General features: G+C 39.4%; 1 protein-coding gene across 2 annotated transcripts in view; it reads right to left on the bottom strand.

Annotated features, from left to right (window-relative positions):
* Positions 1-10,851: 10,851 nt before the first annotated feature.
* MRPL3 (mitochondrial ribosomal protein L3) overlaps positions 10,852-24,013 on the bottom strand; it is a 39,024-nt gene continuing 25,862 nt past the window's right edge. Inside the window, exons 7-10 of one of the 2 annotated variants that reach the window (XM_045903788.2) lie at positions 23,137-23,245; positions 18,259-18,336; positions 16,106-16,183; positions 10,852-11,344 (exon numbers count right to left, since the gene is read on the bottom strand). In XM_045903788.2, the coding sequence (XP_045759744.1) occupies positions 11,192-11,344; positions 16,106-16,183; positions 18,259-18,336; positions 23,137-23,245 (418 nt within the window). In that variant the 3' untranslated portion in view covers positions 10,852-11,191. The remainder of the gene's footprint in view (positions 11,345-16,105; positions 16,184-18,258; positions 18,337-23,136; positions 23,246-24,013) is intronic. The other variant, XM_045903789.2, reaches the window with a different exon arrangement.

Below are 24,013 nucleotides of genomic sequence, written 5' to 3'. Positions count from 1 at the left end.
CTCAGCACCTTTTAGGAGGCTGTCAACTCCTGGGATGTGGCCTAGATCACTTGTGGCTCCGCCAGACTAGACCTGAGCTCCCAGACGCAAGCATCATGCACCCGGTGGGGAGAAATGGCCCAGGTCACCATGCAGTGATGATTCTAGTCCTGGGCGCCATCTGTGGTTTCAGGTGAGGTCCCCAGGCCATAACTTATTTCTCCCTCCTTCTTTTCTTCTTCCCTCCTCCTTCCTTCCATTTCTCCTTCCCTCCCTTCCACAGGTATTTAGGAAACATTCTAGTGTAGAACCTCCAGTAGTGTAGAACCTCCAGAAGGCTGATTTGGTAAGCGAATAAAATTAGCATATTGAAGAGTCTTGAGTCTCCTCTCTCTCCCTCTCTCCCTCTGTCTGTCTGTCTTTACATTTCCTTGGTTATATTATCTGCTTTTCTCTCTTCAGTAAACAAGAGTTTGATGAACATTTATTTTGTCCGTCTAGTTCTGGATAAATGGAAGAGAGTAAATTCTTTCCAGTATTTAAGTAAATCAGAGTGGAACTTGAGACTCACAGTTCAGTTTCAAATTAACCTCTCGGGAAATCCTCCAGCTTAACTATTCTTTCCTTCCTTTGAAAACCTGATATGACTTACCCTAAGAGATATATACAGAGTAGCACTGTATATACCTGGAAGTATAAACCTAAATATTAGTTGCATGCAACATGGATAGGAAGGAGGGGGTAAAGAGAGATAATTATCCCAGAAATCGGGCTAAGAATAGTCAGTTCACTTTTACTATTTTGGGGGCAGTCAAGGTAGAAGCACATGAAGGATAAAACGTTCCTTTACCTGATTCAAAGAATCATGCTCATTTTGACTGGAGAGCAACAGATCTTTCCTCACATTACTCCCTGAGGGGAAGTAGCATGCCGTCCTCTATATGAAAGTGGACATTGTCCTCAGCAGCAGGGCTCATGACAACACCTGCCCTCTTTGGACCTTACAGACATGGTTTGCTGCAGAGACACTCAGCCCACACCAGGGTTAATACCATTTCAACACTGCCAGCCTGAATGCTGCCTTCAGGCCCTGTGAAGCCAGCCTCCTTCCTCCCCAGCTGTCCTTCCTCCCCGCTCTTCCTGGGGCTCTGATGGCGATACTTGGATCCACCCAATATCACAGGTTGAAGTGATATGTGCTTTTGCATTCCCTTCTGCTTGCCATGCAATGGCCTAATAACATCACTCAGGGATGGGCTCTTCCTAGAGATTCTGGAAATTCCAAACTGGTATTAAGAGACCTCATGTGGCTCACTGAGGAGATAAATCCCTAGGGGTGGAGGGAGAAGAGTGACATAAAGGAAGGTTGGGCACTGACTACCCTGGCGCTTGGGAAAGGAAAGGATAGAAGCTACAGCCCCAGCTGGAACCAGGGGAGAAATACTAGGGCGCCTGCTTGAGGAGGATGCCTGTGCACACCTCACGTCAGGAAGTGAGGGACCAGCCATTTTTGTCTTAAGTAAATAGAGGAGATTTTGAACATATTTAACTTGGAACAATGTTTCTGAGGGGCAGTTCAGTATTACATGTCCTTTGAACCAGTGATTTTGCTTCCAGTAATTTACTTAAGGAAATAATTAATGATGTCCACAAAAGTTTAGCTATAAAGATGTCCATCATGGCATTGTTTCCAAATGGAAAAAAAAAAAATCAAAAACCACAAAAAACCCCCAAACTTTAATGACACAAAAAGATCTATTATCAACTGAAAATAAAACACTCATGGAATAGCATGCACAGTATAATCTTATTTATTATACAAACATACACATATGCAGGCAGGAAAGCTCTAGAAGATGTCCACAGCCTTGGTAATTATGCAAGATGGGATCATGAAGTGTTTTTCTCATTTTCTAAATCTGCACAATAAACAAATATTATTTTTATAATGCAAAATCATCTATTTTTGTTTTAAAAATCTTATTACTCATTTGCTTTGGTGTCCCCATAAAATCAGACTGGGTGATTGATCCATAATGACCTTTTCCCAATCTTTATTTATTCATTCAGTGGGTTTTCTGAATGTCTCTTTATCATTTCAGTGAAAACAGGAAACTAACCCTGGTTCAACATAGACTCAACAAACCAAGATCCTAGGAGGTAACAGAGGGGACCCCAACTTTGGCCAGACAGATAATTCCATACAGAGACCAGCAAAGAAGAAACAGTGGAATTTCCATGCTGAGGGGAGCACCGAGATCCTGAAAGTTCAGGTGCTTTCCTGCCTGATGGTGAAAGAAAAAGATCACTAGAACATTTTTTAAAACCCTGCCAGATCCTTGACCTTCTATGTTGGATAAATTAGATCAACCCAACTTACCAAATAGGAGAAATGACTTCCACAGACATTCTTCCTAGGCCTGCCCACCCATGAAGAGGGGTCCAATGCACCTTACCACCCATGAGATGGAGAGAAAATTGGGATATGGTCTGTAAAAAGCTGTGAGAGTTCTCTATTCAATTAAATTTTTAATCAATGCTTATTTTTTAAAAAGTTGGTTCAGCAGTTTTAGTTGGTATGACCTCTTTGATATTCTGGAAACTCAGGATTTTTTTTTTAGGTTTCATACTGTCTTACTGCCTGAAGCTATTTGCAGGTCTAATCAATATCTGTTAGTCAGGCTTAAGACCCTTGCTCAGTTCAAAATAATCTTTCTAGAGCTGGATGAGAGGGTAATACGATTGTCTTGACCTGTCCTGGGAGTGAAGGGGCAGAAGCTCTCATGCCCCCAACCCCTCGACCCTCTCCTCTGAGAATGGCGAAATAGCCCTGTCAAGAGAGCAGTTTCACCCCGTCGTAATTAAGAGGGGCCTCCACCAAGGTTCCACGGTCTGGTGGCAAGACCCCACCCTCACACTCCGCTCTTCCTCTCACACTGACTTCTACCCTGCGTGGGAGAAACTATTCCTCAGGAAAGTTGTCTAAACATGTTTACAGGTGCAGTGAGGAGGCACACGGGGCTCCTATCTCTTCATGGTGGAAAAGTGGGTGAACTCAGTGGTATCCTCCAGAATGGTTAGGAAACTTGGGTGCCTGGAAGCTGGGACTCTGCCCAGAATGCATGACTTGGAGTCCGGAGGTGACCTTCAGTTCCTGTCTCACAGCTCAGCCATTCCCTGGGTATTGGACTAGGAAATGCTATATCATCTCTGAGTCTCAATTTCCTCATGTACAAAGTAGAGGTGATAACAAATACCTGGCAGAGTGGTTGAAAGGACTGAACGAGACCCTATGTGTGAAACATCTGACACTTAGTGGGTGTTCAAGAAATGTCTCAGAGCTCTGACTGCTAACCTTCAAGTCAGAAGGAGGAGGGGCCCTGATGTGGCCTGAGAGGAGGATTCACTGAGCAATATGTCAACCCTTAGGAATGTGCTGGTGTAGCTTCACCTTACACCCAACACTCCATCTTCACATCACCTTCTCTGGAGTTGTTCTAAAGCATTCAGCCACGAAAAGAAAAGAACAGTCTTCATCTATCCCAACTTGTAGAAAAAGAAACTAAGTTTGTGCATATAATTCTCTCCACTTTCAAGATTTCCTCTCAGTAATTTTTCCAGAACCTCTGATACTTGCTGCAGGTACAGGACAAGTGAAATAAATAAGTAGCAAATATTGACAACAACAATAACTAACTGAAACATTCAGACTTACTAAGATTGACAGTTTGTTTCACTTGTGATTTTTTTTATCCTTGAGGTGAGATACTGAAGTAACACATTTCCAAAGGAGGCTGAAACAAATTATTTTTATTTTTTTAAGATTTTATTTATTTATTTGAGAGAGAGAGTGAGTGAGAGAGAGAGAGAGATCATGAGGAGGGAGTGGTAGAGGGAGAAGCAGGCTTCCCGCTGAGCAGGGAGCCCGATGCGGGACTTGATCCCAGGACCCTGGGATCACGACCTGAGCCGATGGCAGACACTTAACTAACTGATACACCGAGGCGCCTGAAACAATTTAATACATACTTGTGTATGAGGCTAAATCACAGTTCATAATAGAGGAAACCAAACATATCAATATTATAGGTTCTCTTTAAAGATAGTCATGAATCTCAGCTGTGTAGAGGGATATGGGGAAAATCAGAAGCCCTGATTTTAGTACAAGCTCTGCTCATCACTTGTTTAGTGAGGTCCTATACAAGTCCTAGATTTCTCATTCTGCTTATTTTCTCAGTTATACGAGATTGACAGTATCTAACATTTGTATAGTTTTACAAGATGTTAAGCATTTTCCCAGGACAGTACTCTCATAAGAACATAAAAACACCTTAAAATATAAAGTACTATACACATATGAAACATTACTAGTATTACATTTTTATAAGCATTTCTCCAATGTGAATGGCTTTAAGGAGGCTCCCAAATAACGGGCCTTGGTACCACAAATGACTTGCCCGTCTATACATCATGTTGTTTTCGGCCAGTGGTTCTCAACCTTGACTGTGCATTGGTGTTACCTGGGGAACTTTAAAAAATACTGATGTCTGGGGCTGAGCCCCAGAGATTCCAAGAATACTGGACTGGACTTCTCAAAGCCTCCTGCGTGGTTCTGATGTGTTGCCAGGGTTGAGGAGCACTGTGTCCAGTGAAGGTAAGACCTGCTTTTGTCAACCACTGTGAGAATTACCTGTGCCTGATGGGCTCCCTTCCAGGGTCCTGGTGTTTGGCTGGGCCTCATCATCACTGTGCAGCTCAAGGGCTCCTGGGCCACAGCACTTTGACCCTCTTTATGGGAAGTGGCGTCTAACAAGGGGCTTTGGATCTTTAAAACAACCTTCTTCCTAGGCAGAGGTGTCCTTATCAGTGACTGGTTAGGGAATTGAGCCATGCATGCATGGAAGAGAGCCTCCCTGTTCTAATTTTACAGGTAGAAAAAGGTTCAAGTTTTTTTGTTTTTTTTTTTAATTTATTTATTTGACAGAGAGAGAGCACAAGCAGGGGGAGCAGCAGAAGGAGAGGGAGAAGCAAGCTCCCTGCCGAACAAGGAGCCTGATGCAGGACTCGATCCCAGGACCTGAGATCATGACCTGAGCCGAAGGCAGGTGCTTAACTGACTGAGCCACCCAGGCGCCCCAAGGTTCAAGTTTTTGTAGAACAGGTCTCTTCCTGTTTACTTTCTTTTTATCCGTTTTTTTTTTCCTTTGCTTACTTCCTCAGCTTTGATTCATGTTTTCCTAAATACCCATTTTTCTCTGTGGATACTGTCGCCTTGGTTCTCATTCATAGATATTTTGGCAGCAGGCCGGCTGTTACCAGCAGCTTGTGAAACTCTCCAAGGAGGGGAAGGGTGCCCTCCTTATAGGCACCAGTTCTCCTGCTTGAGGGGAAGCATCGCTTCAGTGTTTCTGCTGTTGGCAGAGCAAAATGGACCATGAGCCAACAGCCCTGTGGCCATTTTTGCTTCACCACTGAAACACATCATTGTAGATGAGGCAATTTATGCTGGATGCCCAAGAAAGCCATCTTTTATTGTTCATCCTGACACAGTCCCTTTATACAGTCATCCATGCCTCTTTGTCAGGAAGTTTGTGATGGAGTATTTAATTCGTTCCTTCTCAAAGCAGATTTGATGCACTGTCTGAACTTGATATCTTATCCCTTTTTCTTTAAAAACAATGGACTTTTGTCCCAACACATACTTGGTGATCGTATAAAGTCCGTGTTAGGAGGACCGAGGTCACAACTGTCCCTTTCACTCCTCCAGTCAAAGCCAGGAAAGAACAACTAGGTGCCTCTCACACCAAGAAGATGCTTTGGCCAGCTTGAGTTAAAGTCACTGATGTGCTTTTATGGGGTTACGGGTTGCATTCGTTAAGATTAATTTGGCTTGTCTAACTTGCATGGGCCACCTCATTAGTCTAAAAAGAATGAAAAACAAGGCATGAGGTGGACTCCTCTAAGTTCTGAGGTTTGAAAGCAGAAAACCAAATGATGAAATGAAGGCTGGCAACCCACACACTCAGGACTCTGGCTATTTTCTGGAGGGGGTGAGGACACCCTATTTGGGTCCTCTTCTTTCAGGGACTCCTAGGCAATTGCTAGAGGCAAAATGGATGGCATTCTGCATGGCAGACACATTTGTCTTGTAAGGCATGCTCTGAGAGACCATGGCCATTTCTGGGGCCAAGCTCCCTCCTAGAGCCAGGAATTATTACCAGAAGCTGGCAGATGAGGTCTAAAAGCATATACAGCAGTAAAACTGGAAACTGAGGGAGAAATGTGTTATTACAGTAGAGTCAACTTGGTAGAAACTTCCTGAAAGTGGGGCACCTAGGTGGCTCAGTTGTTAAGTGTCTGCCTTTGGCTTGGGTCACGATCCCAGGGTCCTGGGATGGAGGCCCTGCATCGGGCTCCCTGCTCGGCGGGAAGCCTGCTTCTCCCTCTCCCACTCCCCCTGCTTGTGTTCCTTCTCTCTCTTTCTCTCTCTCTCTCTCTGTGTTAAATAAATAAATAAAATCTTAAAAAAAAAAAAAAAAGAAAATTCCTGAAAGCGGAAGAAACCTTGTCCATCATTAGTCAAGTAAATCTCATGTGAAGAACTGCTTCCTGTATAGAAAACAAGTAGCCATGGAGTGACCCATGTGATTCTAAAGCTCCTGAAAATGTTTGCCCAAGGCGCCTCATGGCACAGTGACCTACCTCTGTCTGTATTTAAATGCTTGCTTTTGGTTCAGCAAAACTGAAATCAGCAACATGGCCTTCCTCATCACTAAAGTGCTCCACTACAGAACTAGTTATAAAAACAAGGTAAACAGTTGAAGTCCACTCTCCCCGCCATGCTTCCTGCAAGAGTTGGGGAGAACTTCCAGAGTACTGACCTCAGACGACACAGGCAGGAATGGGCATTTGTGGAATAATCGCAAGGGCAAGAAATCAGCCATGGAAAAGCAAACTACAGTTGATGGAAGGCATCACACTGCAGGCTAGACCACGTTGCGAGGTGGAACGGCCCAAGGAGCCATGGCAGGATATTTCCCCTGGAACGAGAATGAGGAGTGATACAGATACTTAAAGGCATTCACCTGGGGCGCCTGGGTGGCTCAGTTGGTTAAGCGACTGCCTTCGGCTCAGGTCATGATCCTGGAGTCCCTGGATCGAGTCCGGCATCGGGCTCCCTGCTCGGCAGGGAGTCTGCTTCTCCCTCTGATCCTCCCCCTCTCATACTCTCTGTCTCCCATTCTCTCCCTCAGATAAATAAAAGATCTTAAAAAAAAAAAAAAAAAGAAATGATAAGTATTGGGGCGCCTGGGTGGCTCAGTTGCTTAAGTGACTGCCTTCGGCTCAGGTCATTATCCTGGAGTCCCGGGATCGAGTCCCGCATCGGGCTCCCTGCTCGGCAGGGAGTCTGCTTCTCCCTCTGACCCTCCTCCCGCTCATGCTCTCTGTCTCTCATTCTCTCTCTCAAATAAATAAATAAAATCCTAAAAAAAAAAAAAAAAAGGCATTTGCGTGAGTATCCATCCCAGAGAGCCAAACAGTGGACCGGGTGGCAGCGGTCTGAATGCCCCCCTACCCCCGCAGTGGGTTTGGCTGCGAACAGCCCACACAATCTCTGTGGGCAGTGGCTTAGGACCAAGGTCCAATTTCACTGCAGAAACGAGGGTTCTCATTTTGACACTTTTTTTTCCCTCAAAGACACGTTCTTTTGATTACTAAAACAGAAGCTGCTGAACAGGAGACAAAGCTCCCACAGACTGGTGGAACTTACCCTGCGATATCAGGAACCCTGAGCGGCTGCTTTAGCTCACGTGTGTCGTAACACTTCACATTAACCCTGCCCCCAAAACCCAAACCCCGTAGTTCTGTACATATCTCATCCTGTCTTCTCAGATGCACTCGGGTTCCATTCACAAATTTCCCTTTGGAAATAAGCTGTAAAAGTCATAGTCCCCCCCCCTTGTGAAAAGTTGAAAAGCAAGTCTGTATCTCAGCATTAAATGTTACAGAAAGCACTATTTATTGACTTTGAAAAATGTAATCTCCTTGCAAATTATATCCTCACATCTGCTGTAGGTAAGAAATGCTTTCCTTGACATTTTAGTGTTTGTGACAGCTTGTCACCATCCAATTTTCCCCCCATGCCAGGGCCCACTGTGGAGACAGGACTAGAGAGCATTAGCATTTCAGCTTCAGCTACTCTAGTAAGGTTATGGTCCTGGAAAGGAAGCAGGACAACCAAAGCTTAGTGTAACTAGTAAAGCAGATGGGCCTTGACCAGTCGGCTTTCCTGAGGAAGGAAATGGCCGTAACTGTCGAGGCTTCTTCCCTTTCCACTTGGGTCAGTAGACTACAACTCGTGTTACTTCTTCTGGGCTACTGAAGAATTTTGCAGGAACGGGGCCCAGATCTTCTTCAATAGGTAAGGTATCTATTCAGGGTCCTGGCAATGGGGAGTAGGTGGATGAAGGTGGGGAGTGGAAGCGGATGCTTTGCTCCCTGGCTCTCTTAGAAGATAGGGTTCATGCTCATTATCCTAAAAGAGGATCAGAAGTTTTCTCCTTAAAACTCAAATGCAGATCCAAAGACCACTTGAAGACTCTATAGACAAATGGTGATGGTTCTAGGGCCGGCTCTCCAGTGGAGACGGCTCCCTGCCTTCTTCAAAACACTGCATGTCCTGGGCAAATGACTGCTGAAAGGCCCCTTGCTCTCCCCGTCATCTGTCATCTGGTTACCTTCAGGTGCTAGGATTCTCTCCATCTCCACAAATACTTCAGAGCGAAACAAGATTTTATGTTCTCCCAGCAATGATTGTTCATTTGCCTTGCAAGGGAACACCTGCTTTCCTTTGGTGTATCAGCAAATTTCACGCATCTCTAAGTTCATTAAAATCTTTTGATCAAATGCAACTGAAGTAGTAGAATTAGGCATATGGTATACCGAATTTCAAAGTTAAGTAAGTGTAAGTCCCTAAGCGTAGTATGGGGCACACCAAACTAATGGTTATGATTTTATGTTTTGGCTATTCTTAAATTTTCACGTTCACATCCATTTTTGAATCAGTTTGAACAGTTCAATTGGCAAATCCTGTTGATATTTTAAAAATAGGATTGAATTCTTTACAATATTAAGACTTCCCACTCATAACCATGGTATTCTTCTCCACTATTTCTTTTATATCCTTCAATAAAATTTTATCTTCTCCAATAGGACCCCAGAACAATCGTTAGGCTTTTTTTTTCTAGGTAACGTTTTAAAAAACTGCTATTGTGAATGATATCCATTCCCTCCCCACCCCATAAAATTTCTCAATTGAATATTGCTGATATTTATCTTATTTTCAGTCACCTTTCTGAACTGTCTTCATTGGTTCTGATGGCTTGTCAGTTGATTGTCTTTGATCTCGGTAGATATTTCTTACAAATAATATTGTTATCACTTTGTAATATTTTTATCATTACTTTTTCTTGTCTTAGTAATTGTACTGACAAGGACCAAAAACATTGTTGAATAGCGGTGGTAAAGGGTATCCTTGTTTGATCTCTGACAAGAATGTGTCTAGTATCTTATCCCTGAATACATTTGAGATAATCTTTTAACAAGTCCAGGAATTTGTAGTTTGATAAGTTATTCTTAATAAAAAATGGTACAGTGACCAAGAATACTCCAGTTTAAAATAGTTCCTCTTGAGGAACTCGTGATTAAAGAGAAATATGTAAAAGATCAATGTTGTTCTACTTTGGTACCCAGGCAGCTCAGAGTCAAACTGAGTGTAACTCTGTCGTACTCTGCTCATCTGTATTGTATTGTCACTATTCTTTCCCAACTTCCCACCTTTTTTTTTTTTTAAAGATTTATTTTAGAGAGAGAGCACACCCATGAGCAAGGAGGGGGGTGGTGGTGGGCAGAGGGAGAGGGACAAGCAGACACTGTGCTGAGCACAGAGCCCAGTGCAGGGCTCAATCTCATGACCCTGAGATCATGACCTGAGCCGAAACCAAGAGTCCGACACTCAACTGACTGAACCACCAGGCACCCCTTCCCACCTATTCTGATTTATATTATCCTTGGTATTTTTCCTCTTCATTTACTATTTTATTGTATGGACTTCCTGTCATTTGCAACAAATCTTAGTGGAATTAGGTGAACAATAAATGAAAACTTTAAGAAAATGTGGCTACATTTGGATTTAAAATTGAGAATGAGAGAAATGTAATATAAGCAAAAAAAATACTTTTTTAGTTATCAGGAAATTATATGGAGACCTAACATTATGATTAATAAGTCTCTTGGGTGACCATATGAATCAAGTCTCAGAAAACGTCTGGAGTTAAGTTGGATTCTCTGGGTCCTCAGGAATCTGGTACAGAGGAAATCCAGGAGTTCAATGAGGCCTGCTTATACTTATATTGTTAAGCTTATTTGGCTTAAGTAGCCATTAGTAAATACATCTTAATTTCATACAATGAAGGAAAACCCAGGGGCCATTAACATTTTCAGAAATAGGTGATTCACAAGTTTGTTGAATGTACAATCCCAGGCCATTTCAAATCCTTCTGGGAAGGTATCAGGAAAAATGATTAAACCTATCTATAGTTGAGTGATCAAACTAAAAAATATTCCTCCCAACAGAAGTGTAAACAGGATCCAAAATTTATGATTTTATTGTTTTTCCTTCATCAGGCCTTTATGACATACATATTTCTGTAATTTAAATAAAAATCTTACTTCCTCTGTTTAGGGCTCTAAAAGTAAGAATGATAAAAATGAATTTTAGGAAATGGTTTCTTTTTCTGAATAGGTTATACCATAACTCCCAAATGGTTTGCCACTGTTCCACAGCGATTCCTTCACAAAGACAGACAAATCTTTAATAAAAGAAGTTTAATTTACAAGCATCTTAAGGTAACTTGAGAAATATGCAGTAAAAAAAGAATGAACCTCACAAATTACAAAGATTTTGTTCATGTGCAAACTGCCAGTCCATTTAAATTTGGCATATTCAATCTACTTAACTGATCTGTTTAACGTGGTAATTTTTTTTTTAACATAATTTAGTTTGGGGGATGAATGATCTATCTATGCCCTTGACAAAGATGACAAGTACAGTATTGTGATTAAGAAAGGAAAACATATTTCCTGGTTATATTACTGTTCTGGCTCATCAAAGCTCATAAAATATGTTAAGGTTCTGCCACGTCCAATGAGGTTAGGTAAATGTAATAGAAGGTGCGCTGGGTTGACACACATTTTCATCATACAAATCTTCTGGTAGTTCTTCTTCATCTCCATCAGGAAAATATGTAGGAAATGGTAGATTTTTACAGAAGTCCTTATATGCAGGCAGATTAGAATCTCTGATCTGTGGGTAAGGAGACAAAGATATTATTAATAAGTATTACCAATTAAGTTAAAGATAAGGTCTGTTTTAATTATTAATTAAAGAATATGTGTTCCTACATTTTCTAATGTGAATAACACAACTGTTATATGAAGTAAAAGGAACTCAATGTATTCTTTTTATTCCAATAAATTTAATTAATCCAATGACAGAAATATAGCCTTCCTCAAGTTAATCATCTACTCAAAATAAAATTACTGATATTAATTTATATCTTATCCATAACTTATAAATCTCTAGAACTGCCCAATAGGATAAATTATATTTTACAATTATTACTTAGATATCAATTATATCCAAACTATGTACCTAAAAGTTATTACTACCATATTATTGATTTTATTATCTACTCCTATTACATATTTTTATTATTTTATTTTCTATCATTTTTTTTAAAGATTTTATTTATTTATTTGAGAGAGAGAGAATGAGAGAGAGCGAGCATATGAGAGGGGGGAGGGTCAGAGGGAGAAGCAGACTCCCTGCCGAGCAGGGAGCCCAGTGCGGGACTCGATCCAGGGACTCCAGGATCATGACCTGAGCCGAAGGCAGTCGCCCAACCAACTGAGCCACCCCTCTATCATAGATTTTTTAAGTTGAGTTTAAAAAAAATAACTTGTACCTAGTATTTTTGTTAGTCTTAAGTCAAAGGGCACATAACCAAAAATATCAAGTTTTATTAAGGAAATAAGCTTACATTTTACAAGTATTATCATTGAGAAAATAAGGACAAAATAGTATTTAGCAAAAATAAAAATAATCCACACGTCTTTACATTAACTCTATTAACTCTTTATATTCTAAAAATATGCTAATTATATCTGTGAATTCGTAAACCAAGGAACAGTTCAGATATTGATATGATCTAAAATGTTGGGCTTTATTTTTGGAAAACATTATTGGATTCTTTAAAGCTTCTGACTCACTCTACAGCTTTCATTCAGAGAGAAATAAAAAAAATTACATGTAATTATACACACAGAGTAAAATAAGGCATAATCATTTTGGCAATAAGAAATGAATAATTTGGTTGAAATTAAGTACACAGCTGCTAAGAACAGCTAAGTACAGAAAAACATCTATTTTAATCTCTCTCATTAAAATTGTTCCAAGAAATTTTCAGTAAGTTGCCCAGGAGAAAATAAACTCATTTTTTTTTTTTTTTCCAATTCACTAATCTTGGGTTGAACTTTAACTCGAGGGAAAAAAAGTCCTATTCTTTTTTTTTTTAAAGATTTTATTTATTTATTTGAGACAGAATGAGAGAGAGCATGAGAGGGAAGTGGGTCAGAGGGAGAAGCAGACTCCCCGCTGAGCAGGGAGCCCGATGCGGGACTCGATCCAGGGACTCCAGGATCATGACCTGAGCCGAAGGCAGTCGCTTAACCAACTGAGCCACCCAGGCGCCCCAAAAAAAGTCCTATTCTTTTACCAATTTAAACTGTCTCAAAATTTAGAACTGAAAACCCAAGCAAATAAACAACAAAACCAACAACAGCAAAACTTTTTGTGCTAATTTGATAAATGTGAAAATTTAGTCATAAATGATCTAAGTAGCAAATTCTCAGTTGCTTTTACATTTTGATAGATCTCTCCTCCCTGAGGAACATTTCAGATAAAAGCACTGTTTATATATTCTAATTGTAAATGCTACAGTACTATAAATTCATTGGTTTGAAACATAAATGATGACACTTTATTTAAATCTCTTTTGTCTTGGCTCTAAGGCTGAGGGCGAAAAGCTTGCAACCCATCTTTAACAAATGTGTAAGACTCTATAGTATGTATTTTTGTGCACTTAATCTAACCTCTGGCTTCCTTATTTCCCTGCCCTCGCCAAAACTCCCTCAACTCTCCAGCTCATTCTTTTTATATTTCTGTATATTGGCAAACCAGTTCAAATCCTTTGAGGAAAGGTGAGGGGTAGGACACACAAGCAGACACACATACAAACCAGGAAATCTAGAATAAACTTAAATTCTAAATTAGGGTATAGGAATGAGCATACACAAATAATAACATACACTACATAATGTTGTAAATAAGTTCTTTAGGCTCTCTTAATAGATTTAGTGAATCCAAACAACAAAAATGCTTACATTGATTAAACAGGTTGGTCATCCCTAAGACTAGCTTTACTAACTTTAGAATAAAAAAAGGTATTGGTAGCCCTGTACTCTGCAGGGTGGCGGGGGCAGGGTGCAAAAGGTCCTATGGGATGAGAGAATGTTAAAGAGGCTGCCTGTCCATTAGGACGTGCCTCAATCCCCATGGGCAAGGGGGTTTTATCACTTGCTATGGAATCACCTGGAGGAACAGAAAAAGTGGGGTGAATGTTTTCAAAAAGTGTACCACACTTCTGACACTTAAAACACAGCCCACAAAACACTCACCAAACCCATCTTTAATGTCTGGGACAGACATTTGTGTAAGGTTACAAAAGACACTTGTTTAGACACTCTGTTTCAAAGATTTTTTTTCAAAATGAGTTTTTAAACATCAAAATATGGTGTTTTTTTTTTTTAAGTTTATTTATTTATTTATTTGACAGAGAGAGAGACACAGCGAGAGAGGGAACACAAGCGGGGGAGTGGGAGAGGGAGAAGCAGGCTTCCCGTGGAGAAGGGAGCTGGACGCAGGGCTCGATCCGAAGACCCTGTGGGATCATGACCTGAGCCGAAGGCAGACTTAATTACTGAGCCACCCAGGAGCCCCAAAATACGTTTCTTGCAAATACATTCATTAGTGTGTTAACAGTTCAAAATGGACTAGACATTCTTTGATGCTAGTTTCTTTTTTTTTAAGATTTTATTTGAGAGAGTGCGCGCACGTGCTTAAGAGTGCACGGGGAGGGGGAGGGGCAGAGGGAGAAGCAGGCTCCCCACTGAGCAGGGACCCCCCCGATGCAGGGGCGGGGCTCGATCCCAGGACCCTGGGATCATGACCCGAGCCGAGGGCAGACCCTTAACTGACTGAGCCACCCAGGAGCCCCTATGCTAGCTTCTTGAAATATATTTGGACTCCTCTTTTGGAATTGCCTTTGGTGTATCGTCTGAATGTCTTCAGTAATGGCAAGCCATCATTCTTTCAGAAAGCGGAGTTTTTGGAGGCAATTTTTTTGTTGAAGTAGGTGGAAGAGTACTAAATGTTGTTGCCTATAAACTGTTTCTAACAACCAGTCAGAATATCACTGCACATATTACAGTTTTTCAAGACAGGTGACCTACTCATCTATATTTGGCATCCAAGAAAATGCCGAGTGTACCTGAGAAGCCATAGCAGCAGTAAGGTGCAGCTGGAAAGCCAGCCTAGAACCGTGTATGCAGTAAAATGGGGACAAACGGGAGATGTGACAACATTTTGTCAAACTTTAAAAATTCATCTGCTATACAGTATGATTTCATTATGGAAAAGAATCATTTCCCTCTTTTCTCTTTTATTAGGTTGTGATATTTATAAACATGCAATAAGCCTGGAATGTAGAAGGATACATCTAATTATGAAGCCAATATGTTCTAAGAAGTACAATGACAACCTGCCAAACTTGACAACCTGTCATTGTGTCTATGACTAGGCCACCTGGAGACTGGAAACCTACTTAAATCTAAAAACATGCAAAGTAAAAAAAAAAAAAAAAAAGCCGAAAAACTTGTAAGAATTCATAAGATGTATTTTTTCTTTAAGAAAAATGAGAATCCAGTCAAAAAGTTAATTGCAGAAAGGGAATTTTAATTACTGTAAGATTAAAACAAGTATCATACTTTAGACTAGTAATGGAATCTACTTTGAGAAATGAATACATAAAGACCCAATCTGAAAAATTTGAGGTTTAAGTTTTTAACCTATTTTTGTTGTTACTGTTAGAAAATTAATAAAGAATATATTTCTGGGAATATCTGGTATCACTTCTACTATAAATTTATTTTCAGAATGGAAGATTCAAATTTCAAAAGTGATTTCTCATGTTATATTATGTTGGTCTAAATCCCAGGCAGAATATTTATTTTCTATTTTATTTGATAGGCGTAAGTCTGTGAGAGTGCAAGAGTTTTTCTTCAAAATTTTCCTGTACATTTCTTTTCTTCTTTTGTTTTTGAACATAAAATGAACATGTATATTTTTAAGAAAAACACTAAAAAGTATAATCAGAGCAATGTTAGTAACAATTATAATCAATCTCTCCTTAAAATGTCTACTTTTACCACCTTCCTTTTTTTTAAAGTTTTATTTTTCTTTCAGTAATCTCTACACCCAATGTGGGGCTTGAACTCATCACCCCAAAATCAAGAGTCACCTGCTCTTCCAAATGAGCCAGGCAGGTGCCCTTTTATCACCTATTTTGTTGACTCTCTCACTGAATTTCCATTTCATGTATTTCCAGTGCCTGTGTCAAAGTATTTTGTAAAAAATTAAAAGTTCTTTTTTGGAAGGATACTGATATTTTGGCAATTGTTATCCTAATATCCTTTTTGTATTTCTAAAGAGCCTCTATTTATTGGTCCTACCCTTTGTGCAGATTCATGGTTTTACAAACATAGGTTTTGGCTATTTTGTACAATTTTTTCAGTCAGGTGCTACTGAAAAGTGGAAAAAATTTAATTTAGCAGATAATGTGGAGAAACGGCCCCTTATCTTCAAGCCACATTTATGAGCTAAAGAAGAATTTATAGCACACATTCATGTAACTGAACAATGGAAAATAAAGATGGTTTACATACATACCTTTACTAAGCAATTTTTATGTCCAGGTACAGAGCCATTTACAAAGATTATATTGTGCTTTGTGTTTATTCTCCATACCTAAAGGAAGAAATGAAATAGAATTTTAAGAGTTAAAAATTTGAGGGCGCCTGGGTGGCTCAGATGGTTAAGTATCTGCCTTCGGCTCAGGTCAAGATCCCAGCGTCCTGGGATCGAGTCCCGCATCGGGCTCCCTGCTCCTTGGGAGCCTGCTTCTCCCTCTGCCTCTCTCTCTCTGTCTCTCATGAATAAATAAATAAAATCTTAAAAAAAAAAAAAAAAAAAAGAGTTAAAAATTTGGGAATATACTTGTATTAAAACAAGCAATATGTTACTAAAAACTGAGGCTATAAGTAGCCTATGAAGTAATCATCATATTAGCACTTCAAAATGTTGAATGAGAATAGGAAAAATTCAAATCCTATTGAGGACTTGTAATATATGATTATAACAGATATGTCTTATGGAAGTGGTAGCAAACACTCATTTTAAAAGATTTGATTATTTATTTTAGAAAGAGACAGAACAAATGGGAGGGGGAGAGGGAGAGAGAATCTCAAGCAGACTCCATGCTGAGCACAGAGCTAGACGTGGGGCTTGATCCCATGATCCTGAGATCATGATCTGAGCTGAAATCAAGTCGGATGCTTAACTGACTGCACCACCCAGGCACCCCGCAAACTCTCATCATTTTAAATATAAATGTGACTCAACAACCAAGACTGCTTGGATATCTCAATGGACTCTGCTGGCACCATTAACAAGTGGAAATTCAATTTTATTTTATTTTTATTTAATACTAGCTTGCTGTAACTAGAAACTGGGGAAGCCACAACCTTTCTGGGTCTAATTTTCAAAATAAGTGTGCTGAGCAGATGGTCCTCATGTGGGTGGCCTTTCATGCGGAGTAAAGCTTATACAAATGGGGGAGGATGGTCAAGAAATGGTAGTGAAAGAACAACTCATGTGGGGGGAAAATCAAGTCTGACCCACAGCTCATAGCTCCTAGTGGCTAAATGTTAAATACTATGGAAACTGAAATATTGCACACGTACACACATGCAAATACACACACACACGCACAGAAAATACACAGAAAGATACAAATAGGTGATCTCTCATAGATGTAAAAGTAATAGAAGGGAAAAAAATCTTAGATTTAATTACATAAAATTTAAAAAACTCTGCTGGTCAAAATTTATAAATAAAATGTATCTAGAATAGGGGCGCCTGGGTGGCTCAGGCATTAAGCGTCTGCCTTTGGCTCAGGTCGTGATCCCAGGTCCTGGGATCGAGCCCCGCGTCAGGCTCCCTGCTCAGCGGGAAGCCTGCTTCTCCCTCTCCCAATCCCCCTGCTTGTGTTCCCTCTCTCGCTATATCTCTGTCAAATAAATAAATAAAATCTTTAAAAAAAAAAAAGTATCTAGAATAGAGGCTGGAAGAACATAAACCAAAATGTTAACAGTGTTTATCTTCAGGTATTGTTTTTAGGAGGAGCTATTTTCTTCTTTGTACTTTCTATACTTTGAAACATATACACATACACATATAAACATCAGTTATTTGGCAAATTCCTCAAATTAGTAGGGACTGAATTTAACTACCCCCCCTTTAAATACATATAGTTATTTTATAAAGATGGATATATACCACAATCCTTTCTTTAATACTATCTTTTCCCTCCTGTTTTCATGGTCTCCCTCTCTCCTCCTCCTCCACATCTACTTCTATCTTCCCACACATTCGACATATAATCCAAAATACTCTGGCACGGAATTCCACTTTTCTCTGTGCTTATATAATGGCACAGTAACATATACACAGAGGGAGCTTTTGTTCATTCTTTTATAAAAGGATAGTATTATACACAATGCTTTAGAATCTAACTTTTCTCATGCACCATCTTGTGGAAATCTTCCAGATCAAACAGTAAATGACTAACTTTCTTTTCAATGACTGCACATCCATAGCTTGGGTGTTAAATGAACACACTACCACGATTATGGGTACAACACACACACACACTTCAGGTATCAGAACGACCCTATGCAGACACAGATGCGGTACATCCTCTGGTGGCTTTACATTCAGGTATTAATTTGATTATTCCTAAAACAGCCATTTCAGAAACTTACTTTCAGTCCATATGCTGTCCTATCTTTGTTTCCCATTTGTCCAGGCATTTTAGTTCCAGGCCAGACTCTGGCAACATCCTACATAAGAAAACCAAAATTAGCACTTTTAAGTACTCTCAATTTCCAATAGCACTGATCAAACCGAAATGCAAAGCAAGATAGGAGTTATTAAAGTGTTTTATTTTTTCCTCATTCTGCTAGGCCCCAGTAAGGAACTAAATGTGGATTTGGACACAATTACCCCAGAGGATTTCCCTTCTAAATTACAGCAACAAAATAAATACAGGCTAAGAAACAACTGTAGGAGAAAAACCGGTAACAAGAGAGTAGCAACTTCGCTAATACTGGTTGAGAAGTAGAAAAGAAAAGAATTACAAAATGTAAACCCACGTCACACCACCACTCAAAGAACAAACTTGACTGCCTGGTCTGTTTTCACTAATATTCTGCATTAACTGACTTAATGGACTCCATCTACACCCCTGCTGCTGGGATGGCCTACTCTTCCACCCTCGCTTTTGACGTTACTTTCCTTCCCCGGAATGATTAAAGGACAGAGTTGGTTATTGGAATATTGAGTTTGTTTGTCTAGCTCTGGTTGTCTCTGATTCACATAAATCAAACAGCTTCACATGGTCTCTCTGATTTTGGCTTTGATAATGGATAATACTGTATCTAAAGAAGCATATTTGAATTACATCTAAAATGGGAAAGCTTCTCATGACACATGAATTCCTGGAACATAAACACTTCTGTATCACTACTCTGACATCAACAGGTAAAACTCTCAGTGGAAGTAGCTCACCATAGTATGAGAGTTGGTAAACGACTCAGGTTAAAAGACAATTCTGTGTGTTATAGACTAAATATCACTCTTATTCATTCTATAAACATATTCTGTGATAGGTACACATTGCTTAACATTACTAAAAAAGGACTCTGCCCTCCCCAATTAAATTTACATTCTCACTGAAAGTACAAACTCCATGAGAGACTATGGACTCTGAGAAACAAACTGAGGGTTCTAGAGGGGAGGCGGGTAGGGGGATGGGTTAGCCTGGTGATGGGTATTAAAGAGGGCACGTATTGAATGGAGCACTGGGTGTTATACGCAAACAATGAATCATGGAACACTACATCAAAAACTAATGATGTAATGTACGGTGACTAACATAATAAAATAGAGTTAAAAAAAAAAGTACACCCTCTTAGTATTATAAAGGTATTGACTAGCTAATACTTAATAGCAGTATTTACAAACACAGAATGGTGCATTTCATGACAAATGACCAACTTGAGTCATAACAATAGGTTCTTCTACATGCCTAATTTTAAAAGAGCTTTATTGAGGTATAATTCACATACCATACATTTTACTCTTTTTAAAGTATACAATTTAAATATTTTAATATATACAGGGAGCTGTGTATGACCACAAGCAATCTTAGAACATTTTCATCAATCTAAAACAGAAATTCCAAATCCGTTAGTAGTCACTCCCTCCAACTCCAGCTCTATTCAACCACTAATCTACTTTCATCATGAAGATTTGCCTAGGATGGACATTTTATGTAAATGGAATCATATAATATGTAGTCTGTGACTGTTTTCAAGGTTCACCCATGTTGCAGCATGTATCAATACTTCATTCTTCTTTATTGCTAAACATTATTCTATGAATTTGCCATATTTTAATTATTTATTCACCAATTTATGAACATTTGGGTTGTTTCTATTTTTCGGCTATTTTGAATAATGCTGCTATGTACGCACAAGTGTTTTGTGCATGTTTTCACTTCTTCTGGGCATATACCTAGGAGTGGAATTGCTGAGTCATATGGTAACTTTACACTTAACATTTTTAGCAACTGCCAAACTTTTCTAAAGCAGCTGTTATCATTTCCACATACCTATCAACAATGTATGAGGGTTCCAATTTTTCCACATCTTTGCCAACATTTGTTACTATCCATCTATCTTTTTAATTCTAGTCATCACAGTAGGTGCTGAAGTACTAGCTTACTGGGTTTTGATTTGTATTTCCCTAATGGCTAAAGATGTTAATTATTTCTTCATATGCTAATCTGGCCATTTGTATATCTTCTTTGGAAAAATACCTATTCAAATCCTTTGGATTGAATTAGGTTATCTTTTTAAGATTTATTTAATTATTTAAGAGAGTGAGAGAGAGAGAGAAGGAGGGGGAGAGCACACAAGCCCACTTGCAGGAGCAGGGGAAGGGGCAGAGGGAGAGGGAGAGAGAGAATCTCAAGCCGACTCTTTGCTGAGTGTGGAGGCCAATGTGGAGCTCGATCTCAGAACCCTGAGATCATGACCTGAGCCAAAATCAAGAGTTGGATGCTTAACCAACTGAGCCACCCAGGCACCCCAAATTGGGTTATCTTTTCATATTCTGGATTATAAATTTTAGCAGATTTATGATTTGCAAATATTTTATTCCACTCTGTGAGTTGCCTTTTCATTTTCTTGATTGGTACTGTTTGCAACAGAAAAGTACATTTTGATGAAGCCTGAGTTACCGGTATTTTCTTTTGTTACTTGTATTTATGGCATCCTATCTAAGGCTTCGCCTAACCCAAGGTCATAAAGAGTTACTCCTACATTTTATTAAAAGACTTTTATAGTTTAGCTCTTAAGTTTACATCTATGATCCACCTAATTTTTATAACAATTTATTTCCACATAATTTATAACTGCATAATTTCACATTCATAAAGAAGTTGCAAAATACAAAAAACTCTCATACTCTTTACCCAAATTCACCAAGTGTTTACATGTTGCCCCATTTGCTCTACCATTCACTCTACCTCTATATATGCACATCTTCCCCTGTACTATCTAAAAATCTGATGGCAGACATGATGCTCCTTTATCTGCAAGTATTTCAGTGTGTATTTCTTAAGAACAAGAATATTCTCTCATATAACCACAGTACAATTTATGAAACTCAAAAAATTTATTATCTATTCTGTAGTCCATATTCTAAATTTTGCCCCAATAATGCTCCCCCAAGTCCAGGATCCACTTCAGAATTCTACGCTGTAATTAGTTGTCATGTCTCTTTAGTGTCCTCAAATCTGGAGCAGCTCCTCAGCCTTTGTCCTTCATGATCTTGACATTTTTGAAGCCAATTATTTTGTAAATTATCACTCACTTTGGGTCTAATGTTTTCCCATGATCAGATTCAGGTGATGCATTTTTGGCAGGAATCACCACAGAAATGATGATGTGTTCTTTTCTGTTCTTTTTGTGTTCACTAGGTTAATCCACTCTAAGGCTATTATCTTTCCCTTTGTAATTAATCGATGAGTTGTTTTGGGGACTCTGTATATAAACTCGTCTCCATCAAGTTTTCAGCACTTGTTTCAGCATCCACTGATAATTCCTGGCTGAATCAATTATTCCTACAATGGCTGTCAAAATGAAATTCTAACTCCATCATTCCTTGTACATTTATTTGCTAATATTATACTGCAAAGAAGAGAAGTCCCTTTTCTCCCATTTATTAACCTATCCATTCACTTTATGCATCTGTACCAGTGTGAGATCATCAATTCTAATTTTATTCCATTTTCTGTCATTTTTTACATTTCCAGATTAAACCATCCCAAGCTTTACAAGCGGGAGCTCATTTTAGCTGGCTGCTGTGTCCTTTTCATGTGCCATCATTTTTAAAGCACTTCCTTTCTTCCTTGTTATTTTAATTTCTAAAAGAATTATTTTTTTTATTGAGGTCTGATGGATATATAGCATTAAGTTAGGTTAAGGTGTACAAAGTAATGACTCAATACTTGTATATATTGTGAAATGGTCACAGTAAGTCTAGTTAACATCCATTATCATACATACTTACAAAAAACTTCTTTTCTTGTGATGAGAACTTTTAAGAACTATTCTCTTAGCAACCTTTAAATATGCACTACAGCATTATTAACTATAGTTACCACGCTGTAAATTACATTCCTCACTTTCTTGAACAAGCTATTTTGGGTTCATCTTATACTCTTCCTGCCCCATGCATGAAATTGGCCATTTCTCCAATGAGTCCAAGTTCTTTCAGTGGGCAATGATATTCAGAAACTAAGATCTAGGCTCTAGGTGTGGCTTGCTGATATAGAATATTTTTGCTTTTAGGTTCTTTCAGCAGATAGCTAAGGAATAAATATACACACACATACCTATCTATATCTATTTCTCTTTCTTTATGTACACATACAGTAAATGTGAATGATGGATACCTGCAATCTGAATTCAACACTACACGGTTTGTTCTGATTTCCCTCCTTTTCATACCTGAATATCCTTTTCCAGCAGTAAGAAACTTGCTCCCATTATCAATATATTTACTTATCCATTCAATCCTACAACTTAGAGAAAATTATTTCAGAATACAAAAGTCCTTCTCCATTTTCTATGCTCTTATTGTTTGTGTCCCCATTTCCTCTCTACTACTTCTCCCTTGCACCATGATACTGTCCTTGACAATCTTTCCCAACTGTCTATGTTAGGCAAAAATTAATTTGTGAAAGAACTGGTGGGGTAGATGGAAGGACATTCTAATCCCTGATTTCTTGCAGCTGACTTCAGAGGGTAGGATGGGAGACAGAGATGGAAATGAGAAAGTAGGCAGGAATGTACTGAGAATACTGGCTGTAAGTATAGGGGTTGTTACTAAATGATTCAAGTCTGGTTCTGGAAAGTAAGTGAGGCCAGGACCCATAAAAATGTGACAAGTACTGTGACCCACCTGGAGTCAGATTAAAATTATGTGACCTGACCCCAAGGACAGACTAAAGCACTCTATGTGTAGAAGCTGAGTATTTAGCATTAAAAGGGGGGCCACTAAGTTATACTTACACCAGTTGAAATAGCTCCAGGTCTCCTGTGGGTTTTTGTCTGACCATGAGTAGCAGGCTGGCCTTTAAATCCCCATCTTTTCATGACGCCTTGAAAACCTTTACCAATACTGAACAAGATAAACATTAGAATTTACATAATAAACAGAGCATAAAATATTCCCAATTGTACATTTTCTTAATAGTACCTTAGAGTTTTGACAACACTGCTGATCTAAACACCTAGGAAAAGCTAAGCAAGAGAAACTGCAAATGAACATTTCTTTATCTATGTCCTAGTTTGCACCCTTTCCTGGAGCCTCATTCCATACAACATGATTAATTCAAGATGATGAGATAAGAACAAGTTAAGCAAAGGGAGTTCTTTCTGAGCAGGGAGTTTTATCATCATAATCCTGTGGAACAACACAGTAAAAGTGGTAAATTTTTAGACATTCCCAAGTACTCATAACTATGGGGCAGTCAATCGTTAAGATCCCCATCTCCTGGTATTCATGCCCTTCGGTAATCACCTCCCCTGGAGTCCGGTTGGACTTAGGAACTCATGTCTAAGGAATAAACTATGGCAAAATGGTAAGATGTCACTTCTGACATTAGGTTATAAAGAGACTGTGGCTTCCAACTTGGCACACTCTTCCTTCGAGGCTCTGAAGGAAGTCAACTGCCATTTCCCATACAGTGTCATGTGGCAAAGATGTCTCCAGCCAATAACTGTGGTTCTGAGGCTTGCCAAAGGCCACATTAGTGAGCTCAGAGGCAGTGCTCCCCAGGTTGAACCGAGATGACTGCAGCCTTGACAGCCTGACGGCAGCCCTGTAAAAACCTCTGAGCCACAGGCACTCAGCTAAGTTGTACTGGGATTCCTGACCACGGAAACT

This window comes from Mirounga angustirostris, unplaced genomic scaffold (genome assembly GCF_029215605.1).
Source record: "Mirounga angustirostris isolate CCGP_5_RB_7025 unplaced genomic scaffold, mMirAng1.0.hap1 SCAF_1, whole genome shotgun sequence".
NCBI classification, from domain to species: Eukaryota; Metazoa; Chordata; class Mammalia; order Carnivora; family Phocidae; genus Mirounga; species Mirounga angustirostris.
The sequence above is the reverse complement of the archived record's forward strand: the minus strand, read 5'-3'. Positions and strand labels throughout refer to the sequence as shown.